Source organism: Lipotes vexillifer, unplaced genomic scaffold (genome assembly GCF_000442215.2).
Source record: "Lipotes vexillifer unplaced genomic scaffold, Lipotes_vexillifer_v1.1 scaffold430, whole genome shotgun sequence".
Classification (NCBI taxonomy): domain Eukaryota; kingdom Metazoa; phylum Chordata; class Mammalia; order Artiodactyla; family Lipotidae; genus Lipotes; species Lipotes vexillifer.
This window is the reverse complement of record NW_006792737.1, coordinates 157037-180247: the sequence shown is the minus strand read 5'-3', so window position 1 is coordinate 180247 and position 23211 is coordinate 157037. Positions and strand designations below refer to the sequence as shown.

Below are 23211 nucleotides of genomic sequence, written 5' to 3'. Positions count from 1 at the left end.
TTTTTTTTGCAGTACACGGGCCTCTCACTGTTGTGGCCTCTCCCGTTGAAGAGCAAAGGCTCCGGACGTGCCGGCCCAGCGGCCATGGCTCATGGGCCCAGCCGCTCCGTGGCATGTGGGATCTTCCCGGAACGGGGCACGAACCTGTGTCCCCTGCATCAGCAGGCGGACTCTCAACCACTGCGCCACCAGGGAAGCCCAAACTACTGTTTTTTTTTTTTTAACAATATTGTGATTATAAAAAGTTACATTTTTACTTAATAAGTCTCCCACCTTTCTCTTATGACTATATTTGCCAAGAACAAAAAAAACCCCAACTTCCTATTTGTGTTAGATTCTATGAAACACTGGAAAAAATATAAAAACTATATTTGTATGTACACAGAACACTGCAGGCGTTTGCTATGTGACTTTGTCACTAAAGATAAAACCACAGCAACTGAAACAAGATTCTCTTTGATGAAAAGGAGGCTCTACTTGGAGGGCTTTTTTGGTCAAGAGAATATGTTTCAGAACTTACTTTTTCATTTTTTACTTTTCACGACTGCTATTTTAACTTCTGGATATCTTCATGTTAATAGATTTCTCAACTGCCTGTTTGTATTGTAATATTACTTCTTGAAATTTGAAAATAACATAGTGTTAAATGTGTAGATCTACATCAATGGTTCCAGAGGCAGGGTATTTCCTCAGAGTTTAGGTTTCAGTGATTCATTTTTCACAATTTCAGCAGCCAAAGGTGGTTGCTTTTATAGCTCATTTTGAAACATCAAAGTGTAAAGCTGAGTTATTAGGCTTCCAAATTCAAATTAGGCTTCCAAATTCAAGGCTGGAGTTTAAAAAAGAACTATTATTGTACAACACTTATGTAACTTTTTAAATTTTATTCCAACTGCCGTATTACTACTTAATATAAAATTAAAAATTTTATTAAAATAAAATTTAATAAATAAATAAATAAATAAAATAATAAAATAATAAAATTAAAAATATAAAATTATAAAAATTAAAAATTTCCCATAAAGCAATAAAAAACTGAGTGATGCCACAGAGTATAATATCTTCCCTACATGTGATAAGGAAGTCTGATATACTCACTTGAGCATTAAAGATAAAACAATCAGCGTGAAGTTACAGAACCCAAGTCCCAGAGTAAAGTGTTTTAGTCCACCTTACAATGAATTCACACAATAAATAGTTTTCAATGAACTAAGCACACCATATAGTGAAATACACATTACACAAATCTCTGGTTTACCTGTCTGTATTACAACTATTCTCGGGAAATACCCTGCATTATCTTCAACCTTTGATAGAAGTAACTGTTAAAAACTCTCTTCTTCATTAAACATGGTAAGTATATTTTAGTACAACCAATTCTAAGGTGAGATTTTTATAAAGCTGTGGGGCTGATTTTTTTAATATTAATCTATAATCCACTGGAGATTTCAAATTTCAAGCACAATATGTGAGTATACTCTCTAATTAAAGCAAAATGTTTCATAAAAATTTCTGAAAGTGGAACATGAAGCAACTTCAGTAATACATTTTGATGTATATAACTGAGCAGTTACCATGTATGTGACATAGTGTTTTGGCTAGTTAAAAAGAACACAGCCATCCATACTTGGTCCAAATAAAGAAAAGCAGACATTTCATAACAGAAGAGAAAAGGATCAGAGATACAGAGCACCAGTGGAACTCACCCTAAACAATTTTTTAAAAAATGACAACCTCCTTCTTGAAGGCATGTTCTAAAGTGGATTAAAGTAATCCAATCTTTGTACCAAATTGGCTCCTATCATAGTCACTAATCTTGCATATAAATGCAGCTAAAGTCCACACTTTTTAGACGTTGCCTTAGAATAACACTTGATCTAAAATTTCTGAGCCAAAGTAAGTCACAAATTTGCTGAAGATTATTCTCCAATATGAATTTTTCATACTAGAATTACCTTGCTATAGTACGGTCAGCCTTCAGTATCTGCAGGGGACTGGTTCCAGGAAACCCTTGGATACCAAAATCTGTGGATGTTTAAGTCCCTTATATAAAATGGTTTAGTACAATGAATAAGAAATTTTGATTCAGAGGTTGGTTGAATCCACTGATGCAAAACCCTTATGAATATGGAGGGCCAACTGTCCATACATACAAATGATTGCAAGTGAGTGAGAAAAGTGAGAATAATCATATGTTGAGAATATCGTTGAATCCAAACAAGGAATGACAAAATGTGCATGGAATTCCAAATACTCAGGACATCTCATGCAATGAATTGTTGTTTTCTATTAGATTGAATGTTGACTCAAAATATGAGTCAACATTATGAGTCATATTGACTCAAAAATATGAAAAGCCATAAATTGTTTAGCACTGTGTTAAGTATTATACATTTACATACTATTTATACATTTCTGCTTGTTTTAGCTACATAAATTTATGTTGAACCAGAGTCCTATTTTTAAGAGCAAGAATCATTCTTGGAAGTTACTTCCTTTATAAGTTATTTTTCCACATAATAGAGGAAACTTAGTAACTGTGGTTGATAGAAAACTTTTCATTTAGTTGGTAGTTGGAGTAATTTTCAGAAATATTATTTTCTCTTTGTCTCCCAATGATATAAAGTATAAGATGAACCTTGATAGCTGGTCAGGCATTAGAGTCTTCTATATTGGGAGTATAGATGTTATTTACTTCTCTTTCAACACTACAGATTACTTATTTATTCTTGAAGTGATCTCTTCCCTGTAACATCACATTCATTGATGTTTCTCCTACTTCTTAGACCAAACTTTCTTAATCTTTTGAGAGATATTCTACAAAATGTTGCTTAAATATTGGTGTTCCCCATATTCTACCCACAATCTTATTTTCTTCTTCCTCCAATATTTTCCTAGACAGTGAAATCCACTAACAAATTTCTATCTCTAGATATCTTAAAGTCTAGACTCACCTTTCCTTTGTCTACTAAATATCTCCACTTGGACCATCTAAAGGCTTCTCAAACTCAAGGATATGCTAAATGAAATTATTTGTCTTTCTTCCTCTTAAAAATATGTTGCTTTATCCATATTTCTTAGTTCATTTGATGGTGCCACCATTCATCCTGTTGCCTAAAAATAAAATCTTGAAGATTTGCTTTCACATGATGTTCCTCTTAAAATATTTTTGAAAGATTAGTCCTCTCCTCCTTCTTGGCCTACACCACCCTAACTGAGGACTTAGTCATCTCTTATAAACAGTTTATTTAAGTTTCTAATAGGTTTCCCTGATGTCATGTTCATCCTCCCCACCCCCATATCCCCATTCTCAGTTAATAATCCCTACAGCTGAAATAATTTTTTTTTTAAACTGAACTTGCTCTGCTTTCAATCCTTTGATTATTCTCCAGTAGCTAAAGGATAAAATCTAAATTTCTTAGCTTCAGATAGAAAATCCCTATGATCTAATCTCCCTTGGTAATTACCAACTAGTCTCTCATTTGTAACTTACCATGCAGCCATTTGGGCGAATAAAAATGATTCAATTATCTGTAATTGTAGCTTTGATCATGATGCTTTTATTTTTTTCCAGTTAGAAATTCCATCACTCTTCTGGGCACTTAGAACCCCTTTACTTCTAAATTTCAGTTCCTTTGTGACGTCTCCCTTGACTCGCAAGGCACATTTTGTCACACCTTGCTTGGACTGGATTGTGTTCTCAATATAACAGTATTCTCACTCCCTTGCAATCGTTTGTATACATGGATATACATACACTAAGCTCTGTAATTTTCATGAAGTATCTCCAACATCTAATAGTGCCTCGATAAATAACTGGCAGCAAATATGCTATGAACAAATAAATAGAACAATGCTGTAAATCACAGGAAATTCTAAGGAATTAAATGTTTGTAACTTAAAACTGGCCATGAATAAGGAAATAAGGACACATTTCTGCTTTGCTTCTGCTTGAAATACACACAACTTTCTAAGACAATTCTAAACAAAAGGATTTTTCTTCTGGCAATTGAAATGTACTTATCTTTATGAATTATGAAAGGTAAAACAAATGAAAAACTAAATGACGTGATTATCACACATCAACTGTCAGAGAAAATTAAATTTTAATTATATATTAACTATTGAACTACTGAAACTATTGAAAACATTCTTAAGAATTTGTCTTTAGTGTAGTTCAGGGGAAATCTCAAGAAAATATTTGGACTATCCTGGAAATGACTCACTTCCCTGGAATTTTCTCCAGAAATTGTCCCTGATATAATATAGATTTGTATGGTAGCAGCACATTTTGTGGCAAACCCTGGACCCTTTTTAAAAGCCAACAACATAAATTATAGAATTAAGTATAGAAAATACTTTTTAAAAATTTATTAATAAAAATTTATGTTTTAATAGCCTACACCCATTCTTGGAAAGCACCGAAGTTTGGATATAAAATAGCTAAATCTTAAGAAAAAAAGCAAGCCTAAAATATGCATAAGATCATTTGATCTGCAGGAAAAAAATAACAACATAGCAGCTATTTTTAAATCAAGCAAAATGTTGATCTACAATATCAACAGAAACAGTTCACATTTTTTAAGAAGTTAAGTGATAAATAGTACAATACATTTAAAAGATATTTAGTCAACCTTAAACCCAACACATTCTGAAGCCTCTCACCTGGCTGGATGTTTTCTCTTATGATAGTTACATGATTATCTCGATCTGGTTGTGTGTGTTCATGCCAAAGGCCTACCACATGGCCCAATTCATGAACAACAATTCCAAATTTATCACAGTTCTTGCCAATAGAGATAGCCTGAGGTCCATTTCCACGCCAACCTACATAGGAGCAGCATCTGGAATAAAGTAGAAAGTGCAGATGGTGGTGGACAGAGAGATGCTGAATGAATTACAGTAGGGTGAAACTTTTGTCATGAACTGTAAAGTCCAACACATTCAGAGGCAGAACAGTTTTTCATTAATAAATATTTCATTAATAAAAATTTCTAGTAATCCTGGTAGATATATGTGCGAGTCCCCAAATAATCTATTGAAGTGCCTTTGTACTAATTCATATATTAGAAGATGTGCCTTAAATAATTTTTAGGAGTATTCAGAAGATAAATCAGAAAATAAAATACTTATGATGATGATTAATGGCTATTATACATATAGTTAAACTCAAGACATCAACTCACATGTATTTCTAATACAATTTTTTACCCTCAAAACCCATTTAGGTAACTACTTTGTCAATATGGTTATCTAACAATAATCCATTATTTTAGTATTAAAAATAAAAACAAAGTTTATTTTTCCTCTTTGAGAAAAACAATTAAGTTTGTGAAAAATGTTGGTTAATTATAAAAGGAATTACTTTTCCTCTTCATGGAAGAATTTTTTTAAAGAAGAGAACTTTTAAGAGAAGTCAATCAAGGAAAATTAGTTTCAAAAGGTGAATTATCTAGGGTTAATGGTTGACTGGTGAAGGAAAATCAACAACTGGTAGAATTATGAGACTGTGTCAAATGGTCAGGCAAATGTTTAGTGTGATAGTCCATTTCACCTTCTGAAAGAATCTCTTGGACTTTCAGAATGTGAAGTATGCAGAGCACCTTCCTGCAAATTTTCTTCAATTTATTGATATTTATACATATTCAGTGATGCTTTTCTACCCAAAATATAGATATTCCATTTATTCATTTTGTGTGTGTGGGCATACGTGCACATGTGTCAGTGTGCATGAGAGAGCGTGCACACACATGCAAGGGTGGACACATATGGACACACTTTAAAATAAGCTTTAAATGGTATAATAATATGGTAACTACAATCATAGTTATAAATAAAATTACACCTAAAACTTCAAAATTTAGGGTTTACATTAAAATAGCTTATCTAAGGGGCACCCCTTTAGACAGCAATAGAGGGCAGTAAATAACTGGTCTTGAATAGATGGGAATCATAATGTGCTGGACACTGAACACCTTTTCTAATTTATTAAGTTAAAAGAGGAAATTGCCCAAAATTAATTGCCCAAATTTTTAAAATGCATTTCACTAATTTCATTTTTCAGAGTAAGCACATTTGTCATTCCAATTATTTCTGTAGGCTTTAAATGCCAGTTAGAAAAAGTAATTCAGCTTATTATTTATGCATCTATTATGAGTTAATTAAGCTTAATAAATCAGTAAAAGAAAGAAAAGTGAGGTAACTGGTAGGGAAAAAAATCAGGGAATTGTATTTTTGCTCTCAGGTAGATTTTTTTTTTTACCATGACTTTTAAATTTATACATACATAGTTATTTATTACATACTGAAATAGTAAAGTATTAGGTGTAGCAAAACTCAAAATTTTGGAGAGATTTAAACTGAAATATTTGCTACTATAAAGCAATAGTAATGAAAGTGAAATATCTGAGGATTATACAGCAACTAAATTACCCACACTGAATCATTTTTGCTGGTTATATTCAGAGAAAAAAGTACTTTGCAAATCAAAATCCAGGAGACAGTCAAGCAATGTGGTTGATTCTTTTAATCTAAAACACCTTTTATTAGCATAATTTTACCTATAACAATTTCCAATAAATAAGATGGGGTTTCATAATGGAAAGCAAAAATACATTTCACACTGGCTTTTACAATGGTCCTGTGAAGAAAAATGTGGTGGTTTGAGTTCTGAAATACTACAGGTCCAGGAATGGAAGAATTCTAGATGCTCAAATGACTAAATATATGCACATACAATTATATATGGAATGACAGGTTAATATGCACAGTTTATTTTTAATATGCACAGTTTATAAAAACATGGTTTTAACATGTCTGAGTTTCTTTCTAATTTCATCCAGGTTTGATGCCGTTTTCTTGTACATGGCTTTTGATTTTGTTTCAAATTTGAGTGCTGCTTTTAAAGCTTGGCCACTATAAGCCCTACCTGTCCTCTCAAGAAAATATTTTACCAATTTTAGAGAAGCCTCACTAAGCCATAGAGAGTGAGAAGGTAGTCCAAAACCTGCTATTCCCTACTTTGGCCTCAGATTGGTGGAGCAAAACCTATACGCACAAAGAAAGATGCCTGTAAGCTTTATGCCCTCCCCACATCAGTCTTTTCTCAGCACAAAGATATGTTTTAAATGTAAACTCAGATTACTTCACTTCTTTACTCAATATTCTCCAATGACTATGTCGTAAATTGTGTCAATATTCAGAAGTATTCATTACCCCTCTCTAGGAGATAATTATACATCCTTACCCTACTGTTGCTGGGTTTAGTCAGGTGACTTGCTCTGGACAATGTCATGTGAGCACAAACTGTGTCATTTCTGGAGAGAATCTTTAAGAGCAAATATGGTTGACCATATTGTTTCTATTCTTTCTGCTACAACTGCAAGGTTCCAAAAAGAGGCTTCTCCATCAGACTGGACACCATAGTGATGACTCTGGAGTGAGCTACAGCTGACCAGTGGCAGATATATAGTAAGAGTAAGGAGTAAGTGTTTGTTGCTCTAGCTCCTGGGATTTGGGAGTTGTTTGTTACCACGTCATAAATTGCCTAAGGTGACTGATACAGGCTCGCTATTTTGCTCAGAGGAAAATCAAAGTACTTATTAAAAAAAACTATAAGATCTTACACAATCTTCACACACAAATATCTTATCATATAGATATCATCTCTTATTATCATCCCTGTCACTCTACTCGAGCCATGAAGTTTCCTTGTGCCCTGAGCATGCAGACATACTCTTGCCTCAGAGCCTTTTTACTGTCTATTTTCTCTGTCAGGAACTCTGTTTCCCAGATATACATGTGGCTTGTTTCCTCCTCTTTCAAGTTCTGTGCAAATGTCCTTCCATCCCACTTACACTACTTTCCGTTTTGTATTAGAATTTATTGTCTATTAGAACATTTTATATTTCATTTATCTTTGCAGGGTTTTTGCCTCCCCACCTAGAATGTAAGCTTTTGGTGGGCAGAAAGTGTACCTGTTTTGCTCATGCTATAATGCTAGCTCCTAGAATACAGCCTGGCACATAACAGAACTCAACAGTTACAGAGAACATATTGGTGGTTGCCAGAGGTGGGGGCTAAGGGTGGGTGAAATGGATGAAAGGGGGTCAAAATGTACAGACTTCCAGTTACACAATAAGTAATTTCTGAGGCTGTAATGTGCAGCATGGTGACTAAAGTTAACAATACCATATCATATATTTTAAAGTTGCTAAGAGAGTAGATCTCAAAAGTTCTCATCACAAGAAAAAAAAAAGTGTAACTAAGTATGATGATGGATGTTAACTAAACTTATTGTGGTGATCACTTCACAATATATACCAGTCTAAAATCATCATGTTATACACCTAAAACGCTATGTTGTATGTCAATTATATCTCAATAAAACTGGAAAAATTTTGAAAAATAAAAAGTCAAAAATTTTAATAAATAAATACTTATTGAAAGAACAGATCTCCTAAGTGCAGGACAGAGCTAAGACTAGTAATTAGCAGCAAGCATCCAAAGAAGTGGTGGAAATGCTCAAGGTGAGGGGTTCAACCTGCTCTTGCTTCAACAAGGAGACTTCTCCTTCAGCCTGGCTCTCCACTTTTTCTATAAGTATAATTCTATAAATTCCTTTAAAAAACTATGTTTTCTGCTTAAGTTAGCCAGTCTCTGTTTGCTTAAGAACAAGAATCCTGGCTAGCACACTTCCTCTGCCTAACTATAACATCCTTGCAGAGAGAAAACAACTTACATTCAATTTTATAGTCCCCAAAGTTAGTATAGTAAGTGGCACAAAATGAGAATTCAATAGGAAAGGATGAATAAGTGACTACTGTTACAGTCTGAATAATCAAACTGACCAAAGTTAAATACAATTAAAGCATATGAAATCTAGAAAATAAGAAAATAAATTAACTCTACGTTTGTTTGATTGATTGTTTTTTAGCAATCATTAAAAATCAGCATATAATAGATGAAGGTAATAAATTCAGTTACATAAATCTCTGACTTACAAAGAATAAAATCAAACAACTTCTATTATTAAATGGTCTCACATTTTGCTGTTTATAATAATCTTGTAAAATAAATAAATGCCACTGAAGCTAATAGACATTCATTGAAAATTATGTATAGCTCAGTTCGAACCTTTTGTCAATAATGAGGGTTAAAGCTTATGTCCACTGCAGATGAAGCAAAGATATCATACACCTAAAAACATGCATACAGATATATATAAACATAATGTAGGATTATAATACAACTTAAAAATAGGAAATACACTAGAGCTAAATGGCAAAAAAGGTCTGATTTCTACTTTTTGCGTTTTAAAATTTTATTATTTTCCCACCTATCAAAGGCCTGATATGGAACTAGACACCCAATAAATATTTACTGAATAAAAATTGACTGTAGCAGAATAAGATGGGAAATATAATGGTCTAAATGATATAGGTGATTCCATATTTAATAATTCCTCCCATAAATATGGAGATTATTTTAGCTTTTACTTTTAAAAATTGCAAGAGCTACAAGTTGTCTGACTTAGTGGGTAAACTCAATGAAAGTGATGACAGTGATAAGGAGTAATAAGACACATTTGCCTTCTAGATTAAAGCTAGAAACAGAACGATAAATGTTGTCATCCATATCAATGGCACCACCTTAAAGGTTCTCCATATTCTATGGATATTTATACTAGGTATTGCTAAATGTGATACATTATATGCCACAGCTCTTACAGGAGAAAAGACTCAATACTAAATCCAATAGAGTGTTAAATGTTTGACTCAAAATATATCTTATTCCAGATGGCTTTCACTATTTTGTGTGATACCAACTGTCAAACTCTTTAATAATTTAAATTGATTTTTATGAGATATAAATAAAGCATTATCATAGCAAGAATGATGAAATAACCATAATTTCATGAAATTGTGGTCAACAATGGTAATTTCAAATGAAATTTAGAAGTCAAAAATGATTAGAATGATTAGCAGGCCAATGATCAAGTTTTATAAAAAGTATCATCCTTCCTATCACTGAAAAAATAATACAGGGCAAACTTTGAACTGGAAAATGAGCACCAAAACAAATCACCAAAATGCGACATTACTACTATAACAGTCACAAATAAACTCGAGTCTAATTTTAGGAATGTAACTACAGATTTAAGTACCTTGGGGAAAGTCATAACTTCAGTTTTCACATCTCTAAATTGATGAAGTACATGTTCTTCAAACCCCCTTTGAAAATTGTTGGTACATGTTCTTCAAACCCCCTTTGTAAATTGTTGGTACTTTCCTGATCACCTACCTATAATGCCATGTGCTGTGTGTCATGAGGGACACAGAGGTAAGTTCCCTGCCCTCATTATTGATGAAGGTAGACATTTGAACCAACAGTGGAAATGGAGCTATTATAGCTGTTGTAGAGCAAAGTCCCACTGCAGGCAGCTCAAAAATGGGTGAAATAATCTTTCACATGAAATATGTGAAAGATTTCCACTGATGAAAAAGGAAAGTAAAAGCATTCAAACAACTAAAACATCACAAAAACAAACATGAAGGAATGATAGTGAATGGGGAAAAATAGTTTAGCAGGATAAAACAGGTGAAATGGAAAACTTTGAAAAGAGCAAAATTAATAAAAGAAAATGAGTATAAATATGAATTTGTTACAAACAGAATTCGAGCAATAAAATAATAAGTGATTGGTGCTTTGCATGTATTTACAGAATTGAAGGATGGGTAAAGAAAAGATGTATTGATTTGAATACATTATATATTTAGAAATATGTAATCTGAGCTATATCCACTCCTATTAGATAATCAGAAGGAAGGAAGGACAGTCTAGATTTGGACCTTAAAAGGTCCTTAATATTTAAAAATATTAAATACATATAAAGAATTAGTTGGGACTTCAAATGTAACCAAAACTTATCAAGAGTAAGTAATTAGAGTAATTTAGAAGAAAACATTGCTTAAATAAGTCAGCTAAAAAAATTATGGTACTATCAAAATATATAGAAAAATAATAATGTATAATTTTTCCTAATGTCACTTAAGTAGGGCCAAAATTAAAACTCATTACTTTTTAAGTTAAATGTTCTAGGAAAATATGGTAGAACAAAGCCAGATGATGTAATGTCCCCAATACCTAGTGAAATATATACTTCCTCCACCCTGAAAATATGTGTCATTAGGGCATAAACTATTTCCTCCAAAGGAATTATGCATTTATTTTTACTTCTCCATGTGAACTATAATAGAGGGTATTCAAATATTTAGAGTTGATTAGAGATAATTCCTCTTTATAGAAGAATTTCAGCTAATAAATGTAGAAGGAATAAAAGAAAAGAACAACATGAGAAAATGACTATTTTGCAATGATGGGAACTTAGAATTGAGGGACCTGGCTGTCACCATTTGAATCCACTGATCAATCACAGTATCACTAAAGTGGTAGGTCCAGGCATATGTGCCTCTTGATGTGATGCAGTGTAAAGTAGACAGCACACCCTATCAAGTATTCTTAGCAAACAAACAAAAATGGAAACAATTTAAATACTCAAATATTTAAATATAAGTTCCAACTAACTGGAAATATAGGGAGAAAAAATTTGAAAGTTTTCACAATGAAAAGTCTTTTAAAGTACACAGCATTGCTTAGAGAACTGCTGTTACTGGATCTTGGCTAGATTATGGGATTTGTGGAGAGAAGTGGTGGCAGCAGAAGCAGCAGATGGCATTCCTTAAATGTTACATCCAAGCATCTAGGTTTTATTCTCAGGCTAGCATTTCCCAGAATGTGTTCTGGAATACTGATATACGTTCTTCACTATTAACAGGGTGAGATGGGTGTTCCCTTTTTAAAATAAGTTTAGGGAACACTGTACTCTATATTTCTTTCAATTGGTTGAATATTAGTAAGGTTTAGCACACTGCTTGTAGAAATACCTATTGAAATTTAACACAGCATTTTCACAACTTATAGAACAGTTTATTTTGAAGAGAGTATTGTTATCCTGTAAGAAGCAAATCTAGAAAATATCACTGTAGGAGGAAACACTGAGGAATCTCAAAAAGTGTAGTATTTTGCTCTGAAGAGCATTTTTTGAAGATAATTCTAGTGGCAGTGAATTGGTTAAGCAAGACTGGAGAGCAGTTGGAGTACAGCCGGTGTGAGGGGACAAAGACATGAATGGACCAGGGGACTGACATGGGATAAAAGTGGAAACCATAAGACATAGTGGACATCAACAGAAATATTTCTGTTGATATCACTAAAAATTCAATCACTAAAAACAATACTGAGGTTTCTAACTCAGGTTAGTGGGATGTTGGCAATGCCACCATATAGTTAGAATGGAAGGAAAGGCAGCTGTGGTGGTGGAGGATGCACAGAGGTCTGTGATCAAAGAGTATATTTATTTAATATATAATATTCTCTTATGTAAAATTCATACTCTCTCATGGGCAAAATACTAAGCAAATATTAAAAAATGAATCTTACCTATGGATTTTTTTTCCCTTCTAAATTTACTTAAGTCATTCCCTGGTTCTACTTACCCACAAGGCCTATATGTGAATACAATGTAACTCTCTTCATCCCCTCTTTCAATGCAAGTCACACGTGTGTGCTTTTCCCAGTGCCTCATGGCCTGCTTGAACATGGCTCGCTGGCTGCCTGGAAAAATGGCATGACATTAATAAAACAGTGGGCTCTTCCAACCCAGGTCTGGCTGCACAGGTCAGACACCACCTCTATCATTAACCAAAGAATACTAGCTCCGATCACTGCAGTGAGCCACTCTTGAGAGTGGACACTGCCTTCATAATCAGTAGGCTTGAGCTTACTGTCTCTACAAGTATGTGTGTACAAGGCTCTGTGAACAAGACATACATCAAGACATACAGCTGAAATCAGCTTCCAGATTTAATGGGTACATTTGAAATTCAATTTAAAAACCAGAATAGTTCTTTAGATTCTTAGAACTCAAGACTAAATACATTTTTAAATTTCAAGACACCCTAACTGACAACTCAGGTGAATGGAGTATTTCTCACATTTCATTTAATACTATGTTTTATATGTTAGTATTCTTTAAAAATATACAATTAATCTATATGATAATTATTAATTCTTTATCAAAATAGACTCTCTGGGAATATCTTACCAGTGAAGTTGCCTCCTATAATGTAAAGAATAACACCTCCAGGCCATACTCTTTCAGTTCTTGATATAGCAGCTCTGGGAACTCAATTTTTCTCATTTTGCCCTGAGAATTTTAGAGGTACTTTTTCCTTAACTGTGTTGTTTTGCTCCAAGCCTGCAGTGACATTTAAAACATTCTGTGAAACAGAAGTCCTTGGTCAGAGAATCATTTACCTCTTAAAGGACAAGGTAAAATGCCTTATTTACACATTTATATAAATATGCTTGAAGTCAAAATGCATTAAAGAAAAACTTCATTTATATTACATACTTGAAAAAAGTGTTAAAATATTTAAGTAGTTCATGTCAAAATACTATTTCCTAATGCTCTATGAGCAAATTTGATGAATTTCCATACAACAGCCCACAGTGGACAGAAGTCAGGTAGACTTTGTAAGCCACAGAAAAATTATTTTGTTTTCTACTTTACTAGAGCACTAAGAAATTCACCACTAGAATTAAAAAGACATTGTTTAAAAAGTCCTATGATGTTCAAAACCTTTCTTACTCCTGCTAAGTCCCTAGTCCTTTAAATCAGAATTGATATTCTGTAGTACAGCTTAAAATTGTGAATATTACACTGTAGAGATAGTAAATGAAATAGAATAAGACAGATATGATCTCAGATTCTGGGACTTTGGGCTATCTCTATTTCAATTTCCTCGGGATTCATATCCACACAACAGAAAAGATTTAGAGAGCAGTACACAAGGTGAACAGGCCAACATAAAATGCAGTCTATTGTGGAAGAGCTTTCAAGTCTGCAGTCACTAACTTTTCTTGATGACCCTTCATAATTTTTTTTTACTGTTTTATTTTTCCTACATTTTCATGATTACTTTTTTCTTATTTATATATCATTGTTGATACAAATAGTTTACCACTTACATACACTTCAGACACAGTGAATACTGAATGTATGCGCCCTATGCCTGTGTTCCTAACATGTCTAACTTTTTAATATCCTGGAGCAAAGTATCTTCACTTTGGAAAATTAATCCTTAAAAGTAGGCACTTTAAAATATTTAATTAGTACTAATCAATTTAAGATATGTTAGGATATGAACTTTGAACAGAAGACTTGAAAAAGAAACTCTTAAATCTACAAATAGTGATTAATAATTTCAATACTTTAAATATTAACTAATCACTAAGCCAGAAGGCAGTTTCTCTGAATGTTTTCCTATATATATATTTGGAAGGGTAAAAAATATTTTCAATTATTTTTTAATCTAATTAATCAGTTTGACAATTTACTTTAAGTGGATTTTATTTCAAAAGAAACAGCCATGATATTTTTCCATTTGACTAAAACTGATGTAGCTCCATGCTTGATAGAAATACCAATTTACTGGAAATAAATACCAACAATAAAATAAACACCTAATATATTTTTGTATTAAAGAGCTGAAAATAAGCTAAAATATTTCAAATGTCCCCAATTAAGTTCTAAAAAACTTATGTTGGATATCAACTAACAAAATAACAATGAATAAAAGGACTCTTTCTCAGCATATATCCTTTCCATAATTTGCAGCTTAATGGCAAACAGAACTACTATGAGTATAATATTCACTGTACATCGTGTCTGAAACTTTAAACACTGATATACCAGAGCCAATTCTTCTTTTCCTGTCTATAAGTTGGTAGAGGGCCCCTTGTTTCTTTGACATACCATGGTCTCCAAATCCACCTTAAAGAGTAAAAGAAAATAGTAAGTTAACTTCACTGTAAATTAAAGTTCTTGTAAATAAGTAATAGTAATAGGCTACATTGATTCTCTTTGGACATCTCTTTTTATGTGGTCTTAAAGTAATGAATACCCATAAATCTTGGAAGAGGGTAAAAATTCTACAATAACAAATTTTAGTAACTAAAACTAAGGGGGTAAGAGAAATTAAGAGAGCAATCTAAATGACTTTATTTGGACATCATGGCAATTGCGTCATCTATTGATAATTTGAAACATTTTTCTTCACTGTGACCTTGACATCACATAATATTATATAGGATGACAACAAGTTGTTCTTTCCTGTTGAGTGCATTTCAGCTATTTTCCCAATACAAACTAAATATTTTCAGATGGCAAATCAGCAAATGGAAATAAAAATGTTAGAAGAGCATAGGTATGTAAATTCTCAATGCAACAGGAAAAAAAAAGCAAGTGTATAGTGCAACTTTTGCCCCAAAGCTTGGATAAATTTTGAGATATTTCTAATAGCATATGACATTTTATAATGTATTCAAATAAATTTTGAAAATTAGTTTCTATAATTTATAAAAACCAATAACATAAATTTAAAAAAATTCACAAGGTGAGAATCCCAAAGGACGTCCAGCTGCAAAATACACTGTTATGTTATGCAATTTGTAAAATTTTTGAAGGTGATATAAAGAATTTTATAGCTCAAAATGTAGAGGAGAGGGTGACATAAGGAAATATGTCTTCTTGCAATTTTAAGAACAAAGTCATATCAGAAAGCAGATCATTTGACGAAAATCCAAATCTTCTGATTCTCATTCCAGGGCTTTAACGAAATGCTCTCCCAGTTTTATCTCTTATTTTGCCTTCTCCTTGAATCTTTGATAGACAAATACAAAGAGGTATCATTGAGAAAACAAGTAATTTGATCACTAATGATATCAGAACAAGTGGTTCATGAGCCTGTGGGCTAAGACCATGAAAGAGGACCAGAAATTCACGCAAACCACAAAGGGTTCTTGCATGGAAATAGTTTGAACTATTTCCTTCCAATATTTTTTCCCCTTTGAAATTAATACTGAAACCTAATTACCTAGATTGAAGCTAGTAACAAACAAAAACAATAATAAAAATTATTAATATATAAGCCTCTTATAGGAAATATCAATTAAGTCCTTATAAGGTAAATAAGTTAGAGTGCTTGTTCACTAATAATCTGCTTAATTATTTGAATTACATGGTCACATTTTTGCTGTGCCCCTTGAGAAAAATTTTTGAAATTTTTCATTGAATATTTTAGAAAGATGAGGTAATACTTAAATGCATTCATTCCTAAGCAGTTACAGCAAACATTCTTAAAGGATAGTAAAAATGTATTTGAAATGACCATTGCATAACAATTATATTGCATATTAGGTAGGTCTGAAACACATATAAATAGGTATAGAAGGAGGCTAATTATGAGAAAAAAGAAATGTCTTAGTTAATATTAAGGTAATTATAAGCATAAGAATAATTATAGGCTAGGAAAAACATTTCAAGACTCTCAAAGTCAATAATGTTTTTTGAATAATTTTTATAGCAATATAAATAAAATTCTGTGTATATAGTTCACTGAAATAGAAAAAAGGAAAAATTCATAATATGTGTTTATTTTTCATATATTCTAAAATTTTTTAAATAAAAATATACAAACCTAATAAATATTTGAGAAAGACAATACATTTTGAAATAAGAAAATAAATATAGTCAATTCAGTACAAACTAACAAGAAAGGGAAAAGTTAGAGTAAGAAAAAACTAAAATATAGAATTCTTTATGATGTTTGAAATTCAACTGAATAGTGCAAATTACTTTGAAACATGTAACTTTCACATATATATTTACAGTATGATTTTTATAATTGATAGTATAATTCTGTTTTATGCTATTTATCTAAATAATGATATTTTACTTCTAAATGTTACTATTTCAGAGCTTAACTATAAATGAAATGACAAAATTACATAGTATTAAAATGTTCTAAATCACAGAAAATGAATGTTCCCAGTACAAAGAGAGGACAATGGGTTAAATAAATGACCTGAATAAAGCTTGAATGTAATGAAAATCTTAATAAAAATTGAGAATGTAATGTGATAAATTTAAAATTTTGCTGAGTTATATCATTGCTCTCTTGTTCCAAATCTGTTGTCTCTGTGACAGTGTTAAGTGCGAGATAGTGGTTGGAGTCTGTCAATAAACATACCTATAGGAATGTACTATCGCGATTACACTGCAAAGCAGTTTCCCTCATATATTTGGTGTATGTTTCAGAAAAGACTCACTATGTATAAAAAGGCTAAAGCATATTAAGTACTGTATTATTTAAGTTTTATTACCTTACATAAATTTCTTATATGTAATAATATTTTGATTACGTACAATAATGTCTTTATTCTTAAAAGGGCATGCTAACCTATTTAATATTGAAAAGCTATGTTGTTGGCAATTCACTTCAAAATATTTTATACATACTTGTACATGGATGCATGCACACACACATACAGAGAACAAATATGGTAAACTGAACAACTGCTGAATCTTCAAGGTGCATGGTTGTTGCTTGCATTATCCTATCAACTTTTAGATATCTTTGAAACATGTCATAATAAAAAGCTGCAAAAAAGTAAATTGGGCAAAGAGTCTTAAGACTGAAACATATTTGTCTGCTAGATACCACAGAGGAACTATATGTTTTATTTTCCATAGAATGCAGAAGAAAATAAAAATAGCATTGGACAGAAGGAGAGATTCAATGAAATCAAAAAGCATGACACTGAATAAATGTTTTAGCAATAATTACAAAAAGAAATTTTACATTTTTAACCTTGCAATTTTTCTCCAAAATAAAATACAGAATAAAAATTATATCAAGATAATATAAAATAATTTTTAAATTTTAGTACAGATATTTTAAAATGAGGACCCAAATGTCTTTTAAAATATTACAAGTCTCATATAGGCATAATTCAAATATGTTCAAACAGCTGAAATTGAAATTCTCTTCCAGATTTCCACAAAAATTATAAAAATAGATATATAAATTTTTCTAAATAAGTTTGTATTTAATGACTCTAAGAATAATTTACTTTTTGCATCTCAATATCTAAATAAGAGGCAACTGAATATAATGTTCAAGACTATGAAATTTAACCTTCCTCAGAATTGAATTTTGGCCCTGACTCAGTCATTTCCTGGCTATGTGACAATAAGAAAACTACGTAACCTTGTAAATCTCCATCTCCTCACTTGTAAATCACAATAAGCAGCTACCTTCATGGGGTCATTATGAGGATTCAAAGAGCTAACACCTGCAAAGTACTTAAATCAGGCCCGGTACATGGTACATGGTAAACACTACAATATCTTTGTTAAATACATTAATTAATAAAATTAAAACTATGAGTAAAACTTAAATTTCTAAATAGGCTCATTCATATCAAGAAAATCAAAGTTGATCACTGGAATATTAAAAATGATCTAAAGAGTATTTTAGGATTTCAAGAGTATATTTTCTTCTAAATGAATGCAAACTGAATCAAATAATCAACTGTACCTGTGGTATGTCCAAATTTTCCAAAGGGGTTCTGTGTAAGGTCAATTCTCCTATCAATTTGAAAGATATTTAAGTCTTCATCGTCTAAGGCAATGTCACCCAAAACACAGCTAAAAAACAAAATTTCAATTAAAATATAAATTATTTAAGAACAAAAATCGATGCAAACAAAGGTAATTAGAAAAATATTGCTAAAAAATGTGGAAATGTGGTCCCTAAAGATATAGAGATATTTCAGAAAGTAAGTGTAACTGAACTTACTGGACCTGTTACAGTGTAATATGAGCCACCTGTGAAAGGATGTGACCCACTTTTTTTACTTTGATGTTTGAGGGGAGAGGGAGAAAGTTATTTCTTTGAATGAAATGGCCTCAGATTTATGGGGTGGGGGGGTTCTAAGAGAAGAAAATTCAGCAATCATGGCTAATTTGCAAATAAGTGAAAATCTGATAAGAATGCCTATATTTACAGTGGATGTCTGAGATCAGCAGGTCTTCACTAACAGGTAGAAGAAGAGGTAGTAGCAACTAAACCGTGTGCTATGATAGCTTCATAAAGTGAGGTTCAATTGAGACAAAAGAATATTGCATTGTTATAGCAACTTATTCATCACATTTTTATATAGTTATAATGCACTTTCTCTAAAGATGGCATTGCCTCTGAGTCTCTATAAAATGTATAAATTAAGTCAACTTTTATTTAGGCAATGACCAGGTGCTGACCTTTCAACATTAATGACAAATAAGACATTGTCCATATTTTTAGGAGCATCAAAATCATTACCCTGATCCTGGAAACACTCTTATCTTTTATACCCAGCAGTTTATGCTACTTAATAAAGCAAAGCTCTATAAACCATTGTGAATGTATTTAAACCAGTAAGTGAATTCTCTTTTAAGGTCAGAAATATACATTTGCATAACAAAAAAATGGCCTCCTTGTTTATTTGAGTCCAAAAGTATCACTTTGTACTATCAGATGTCAAAATATAATAACTTTAGGAAATATAGCCAATTTAAGAGAGAGAATAAATTAATCATGAAATAGTAAAACATTGACAAATGCCTTGGAAATTCTGGGATATTTGTTTCTTGATACAGGTTTACACATTTGCTTTTTAAATTTTTTCTTCAGATATTTCTTCTGCCAAACCAAAAAGGAGAGGAGGAATTTACATTAAAAAATTTAGAGAGAATCCTACTCAATATATTGTAATCACCTATAAGGGAAAAGAATCTGAAAAAGTGTGTATGTATGTATATATATATATATATATATATATATATATATATATAACTGTATCATCATGCTGTACACCTGAAACTAACACAACAATGTAAATCAACTATATTTCTATTTAAAAAAGTGAAAAATATTTAGAAAATGACAAAATCCATCCTTTTCAAATCACTTTTACTAAATTCAAACCTTAATATGTATGAATTTTAGCTATAAAAACTAATTAATAAAATTAGTTTTAAGTCATAAATTTCAATCCTGAAAGCTATACAATGCTTTAGGCTTCGATCAAAGGTTTATCATATAAAATTGTATACTTAGTTTAGTTCACTTATACAAAACTGACATGAGATAAGAAGGGGTTTATTTATGTGTAAATCTAGAAAGGAAGAAAAGAGAAACTAGTTCAAGATGGGTTATCAGTTCAACATATGAAAAAATCTTCATTAGAATTAGAATTCGCTCATCAACCCCTCTCTTCTGCCCTACTGTCAATGGAATGGCAGTCTGTAGAAGTAAAGTGATGCTTACAATCTTCTGATATCAGAGACGAAGAAGTCTGTAGAAGAGTTAATAGTGCTGACTAAGAAGTTGGTCTTGATGCCTGAAATTGAATCCAGATTCTAATCAGCTTCATACACATGCAGTAGAAACTGCTAAGTCTCCACCATCCCTAAAGCCAGACATCCTAACAAATAGATGGCCTACCTAAATATTTTTCAATTATATAAGGGCTTGTTCATTTTCATAAATAAATTTTGCACTTTTTTTTCAAGATTTTTCACTATTCTAAGGTAGATACAAGTTTTCTAGTTATTTAAATCTCCTATCGTGTATTTACTATGCACATAGTTGTGAGCACTGACTGGCAGTGACTCTCTCAGTCTGTCTCTTCCTTCCCTAGTGCTGGGGGACAGTTAAGGACACTGAAAAAGTGCTTCTCTTTTATTTTTCCAAGAATCACAGCAAATCTGGTAAAAATGCAGGCTCTGATTTAGTAGGTCTGGGGAGAGGTCTCAGATCTACATTTTTAAGAAGCTCTCATTATTACAAATAATTATCACTGTCATTATCTTTATTAGAATCATTTTTTCCCTCCAACAATAAATTTTACTCCTCTCTGAATCAGCTGGTTGACTTGAAAGCTTAAGCATTCAACCAAATAAAGTGTATTTCGTCTGTACTACATTTATATAATAAAGGTAGTAGTAAAATAAAACTCAAATGTGTTTTAGATTTTTATTTTCTTGTAGTGACTTTTCACATACAATAGGATTCATGTCTTGATGATTATATCAAACGAAGATCAGCAGTCCAAGTTGATATAACACTTCACAGAAGAAAAAAAAATATTTTGGAGATAAGAACGGCATAAGACCAGATGATTCTCGAAGGAGACAAAACTGCTCTGGAGTACATAGCCTATTTTATATTTATTGTTATTTTTTTCTGAACTAATAGCCTCAGTAGCTTTGCAGTTCTTACTTAGTATAAAATGCAAAATTTCTTTTTTTTTTGCACACATTTGAAGGTTTCCTTAATTCACCTTCTACTTTAGTCTAAGTGACTTATTTCTACATGTTAAATATTTACTTATGCATTGGCATAGCAAGCTGGATGATGACAATTTATATTAATATGGATTTAGAATTTGCATTGTAATCCAACATATATTTTTTATATAGGCTCGAAGACATTTGTAATTCTCAAGTCCACTTTGGAGCCTTTTGTTTTTCTTCCTATATGGTATTTTCCATTTATTTTACATCAAAAAACAAAAATTAAAGAGAAATACTTTTAAAACTATAAATTATCAGGCTTCCCTGGTGGTACAGTGTTAAAAATCCACCTGCCAATGCGGGGGACACGGGTTCAATCCCTGGCCCAAGAAGATCCCACACATGCTGTGGAGCAACTAAGCCCGTGCGCCAGGAGAATATATGTGTTTCTGTACTACATCAGAAGGTATTAGGAAAAGAAAGCATAAAACTTAGAGAACAATTGTCTTTTACCCCGATGCTTAAACATGCTCAGGCAACTGCTTAAAATAAGTGCCAAAGACATAATGGACATACCTTTCTTTCCTTTTAGGGTACTACGATGCTTACTAAAAGTTTACTTCTTTTTCAAAATATAGAACATGGAAGCTTATAGCACTTCTTAAGCATATCTAGAGCCTACTAAATACTATAGTTCAATTCATATCTTTAATCTCATTTTGAAACAGCAATTACAAATGTGTATTTAAGGAAACCACTAGCTTCCTTTTTGAACCCATGAAAGAAGGCCAGGATTCACCTTAGCATAAGATGATAATTACTGAAATACTATGAATTATTACAGTATCAGAAAGAAGGTCATTTTCAATTACGGGTTCTATTTACCTCTGGCTTATAATAGCGGCGAGTATATGTTAAGTCAATAATCAGCCCAAGTTCTTCATTGTGTTCTTGGAGTTTGTTTGGGGGGGGGAAACATTCTTCTGGAGCAAGATTCTTTTCAAAACTCTGTCAGAAAGAATAAAGTAAGAAAGAACATGTGTCTAAAATCCTTTACTGTGTTATCCATTTATTCAAACCCTGTGATGCTAACATATGAGATTCAACGTAAAGTTTCCTCCTCTGCAGTTTACAAGCGATATTACAATCCTTTCTTCCCCAAAGATTAAACGGAAGAAAATAATCTCACTTCTATATAGTTATTTCTATGTTTGTTTATTTCATGTTGGTCTCCTAACCTGACTGTAAACTCCCAGAAGGCAGGGACCACATCAATTTTGCCTACCGCTGTATTGCCAGCTCCAAGCAGAGTGCCTGAAAATAGACACAAAAATAAATACTTCTTGAATATCTACGTATAGAAAGGATGGCTTTCACTGCTAAATATTATTTTATATATTCCGCTTATACATGTACTCTGTTCCATTCACCTGTTTGGTTATTCAAGGGACAGCAACACACACTTTTTTTCAAATTAGTAGACTAGTTTTAGAGCAGTTTGAGATTCACAGCAAAACTGAGCAAAATGTACACAGTTCCCACTTATACCCTCTCTCCTTCATCCCACACAGCCTTCCCCATTATCAACATGCCATACCAGTGTGCTTCATTTGTTAGAATTCATGAACCAACACTGACACATCATTATCAAAGTCCATAGTTTATTGCATTCATGGTTCAAGTAACTGACTATTTCTTTATTTCTAGTATAGTCATCCCCAAGCATTTACATACATATTACTTACTTATAAATTACTTTATTCTTTATTTAGAGTTAGGGCATTCCATTGTTGTTGTTTTTTTAATTAAGTAGAAAAGTAGGTTGTATTTATCTATGAATTCCATTTCTGGAAAGCGAAAAAGGTGGTAAAAAGTATTTGCTATAAAAAGGGAAAATGGAGTACGATGGGGTTGAGAGCCAGGGCTGTATATGGTGAATTCCGACTTCTCGAAGAATACGGTATTAACTT

The 23211-nt window shown here is 32.2% G+C and overlaps 1 protein-coding gene across 1 annotated transcript in view; it reads right to left on the bottom strand.

Annotated features, from left to right (window-relative positions):
• LOC103090956 (tolloid-like protein 1) overlaps positions 1-23211 on the bottom strand; it is a gene marked incomplete at its 3' end in the record, with an annotated part of 71700 nt that overhangs the window by 16856 nt on the left and 31633 nt on the right. The window contains 5 exon segments of the mRNA XM_082931373.1: positions 4649-4844; positions 12558-12675; positions 13166-13318; positions 14816-14896; positions 18504-18613. Coding sequence (XP_082787499.1) covers positions 4649-4844; positions 12558-12675; positions 13166-13318; positions 14816-14896; positions 18504-18613 — 658 coding nt within the window.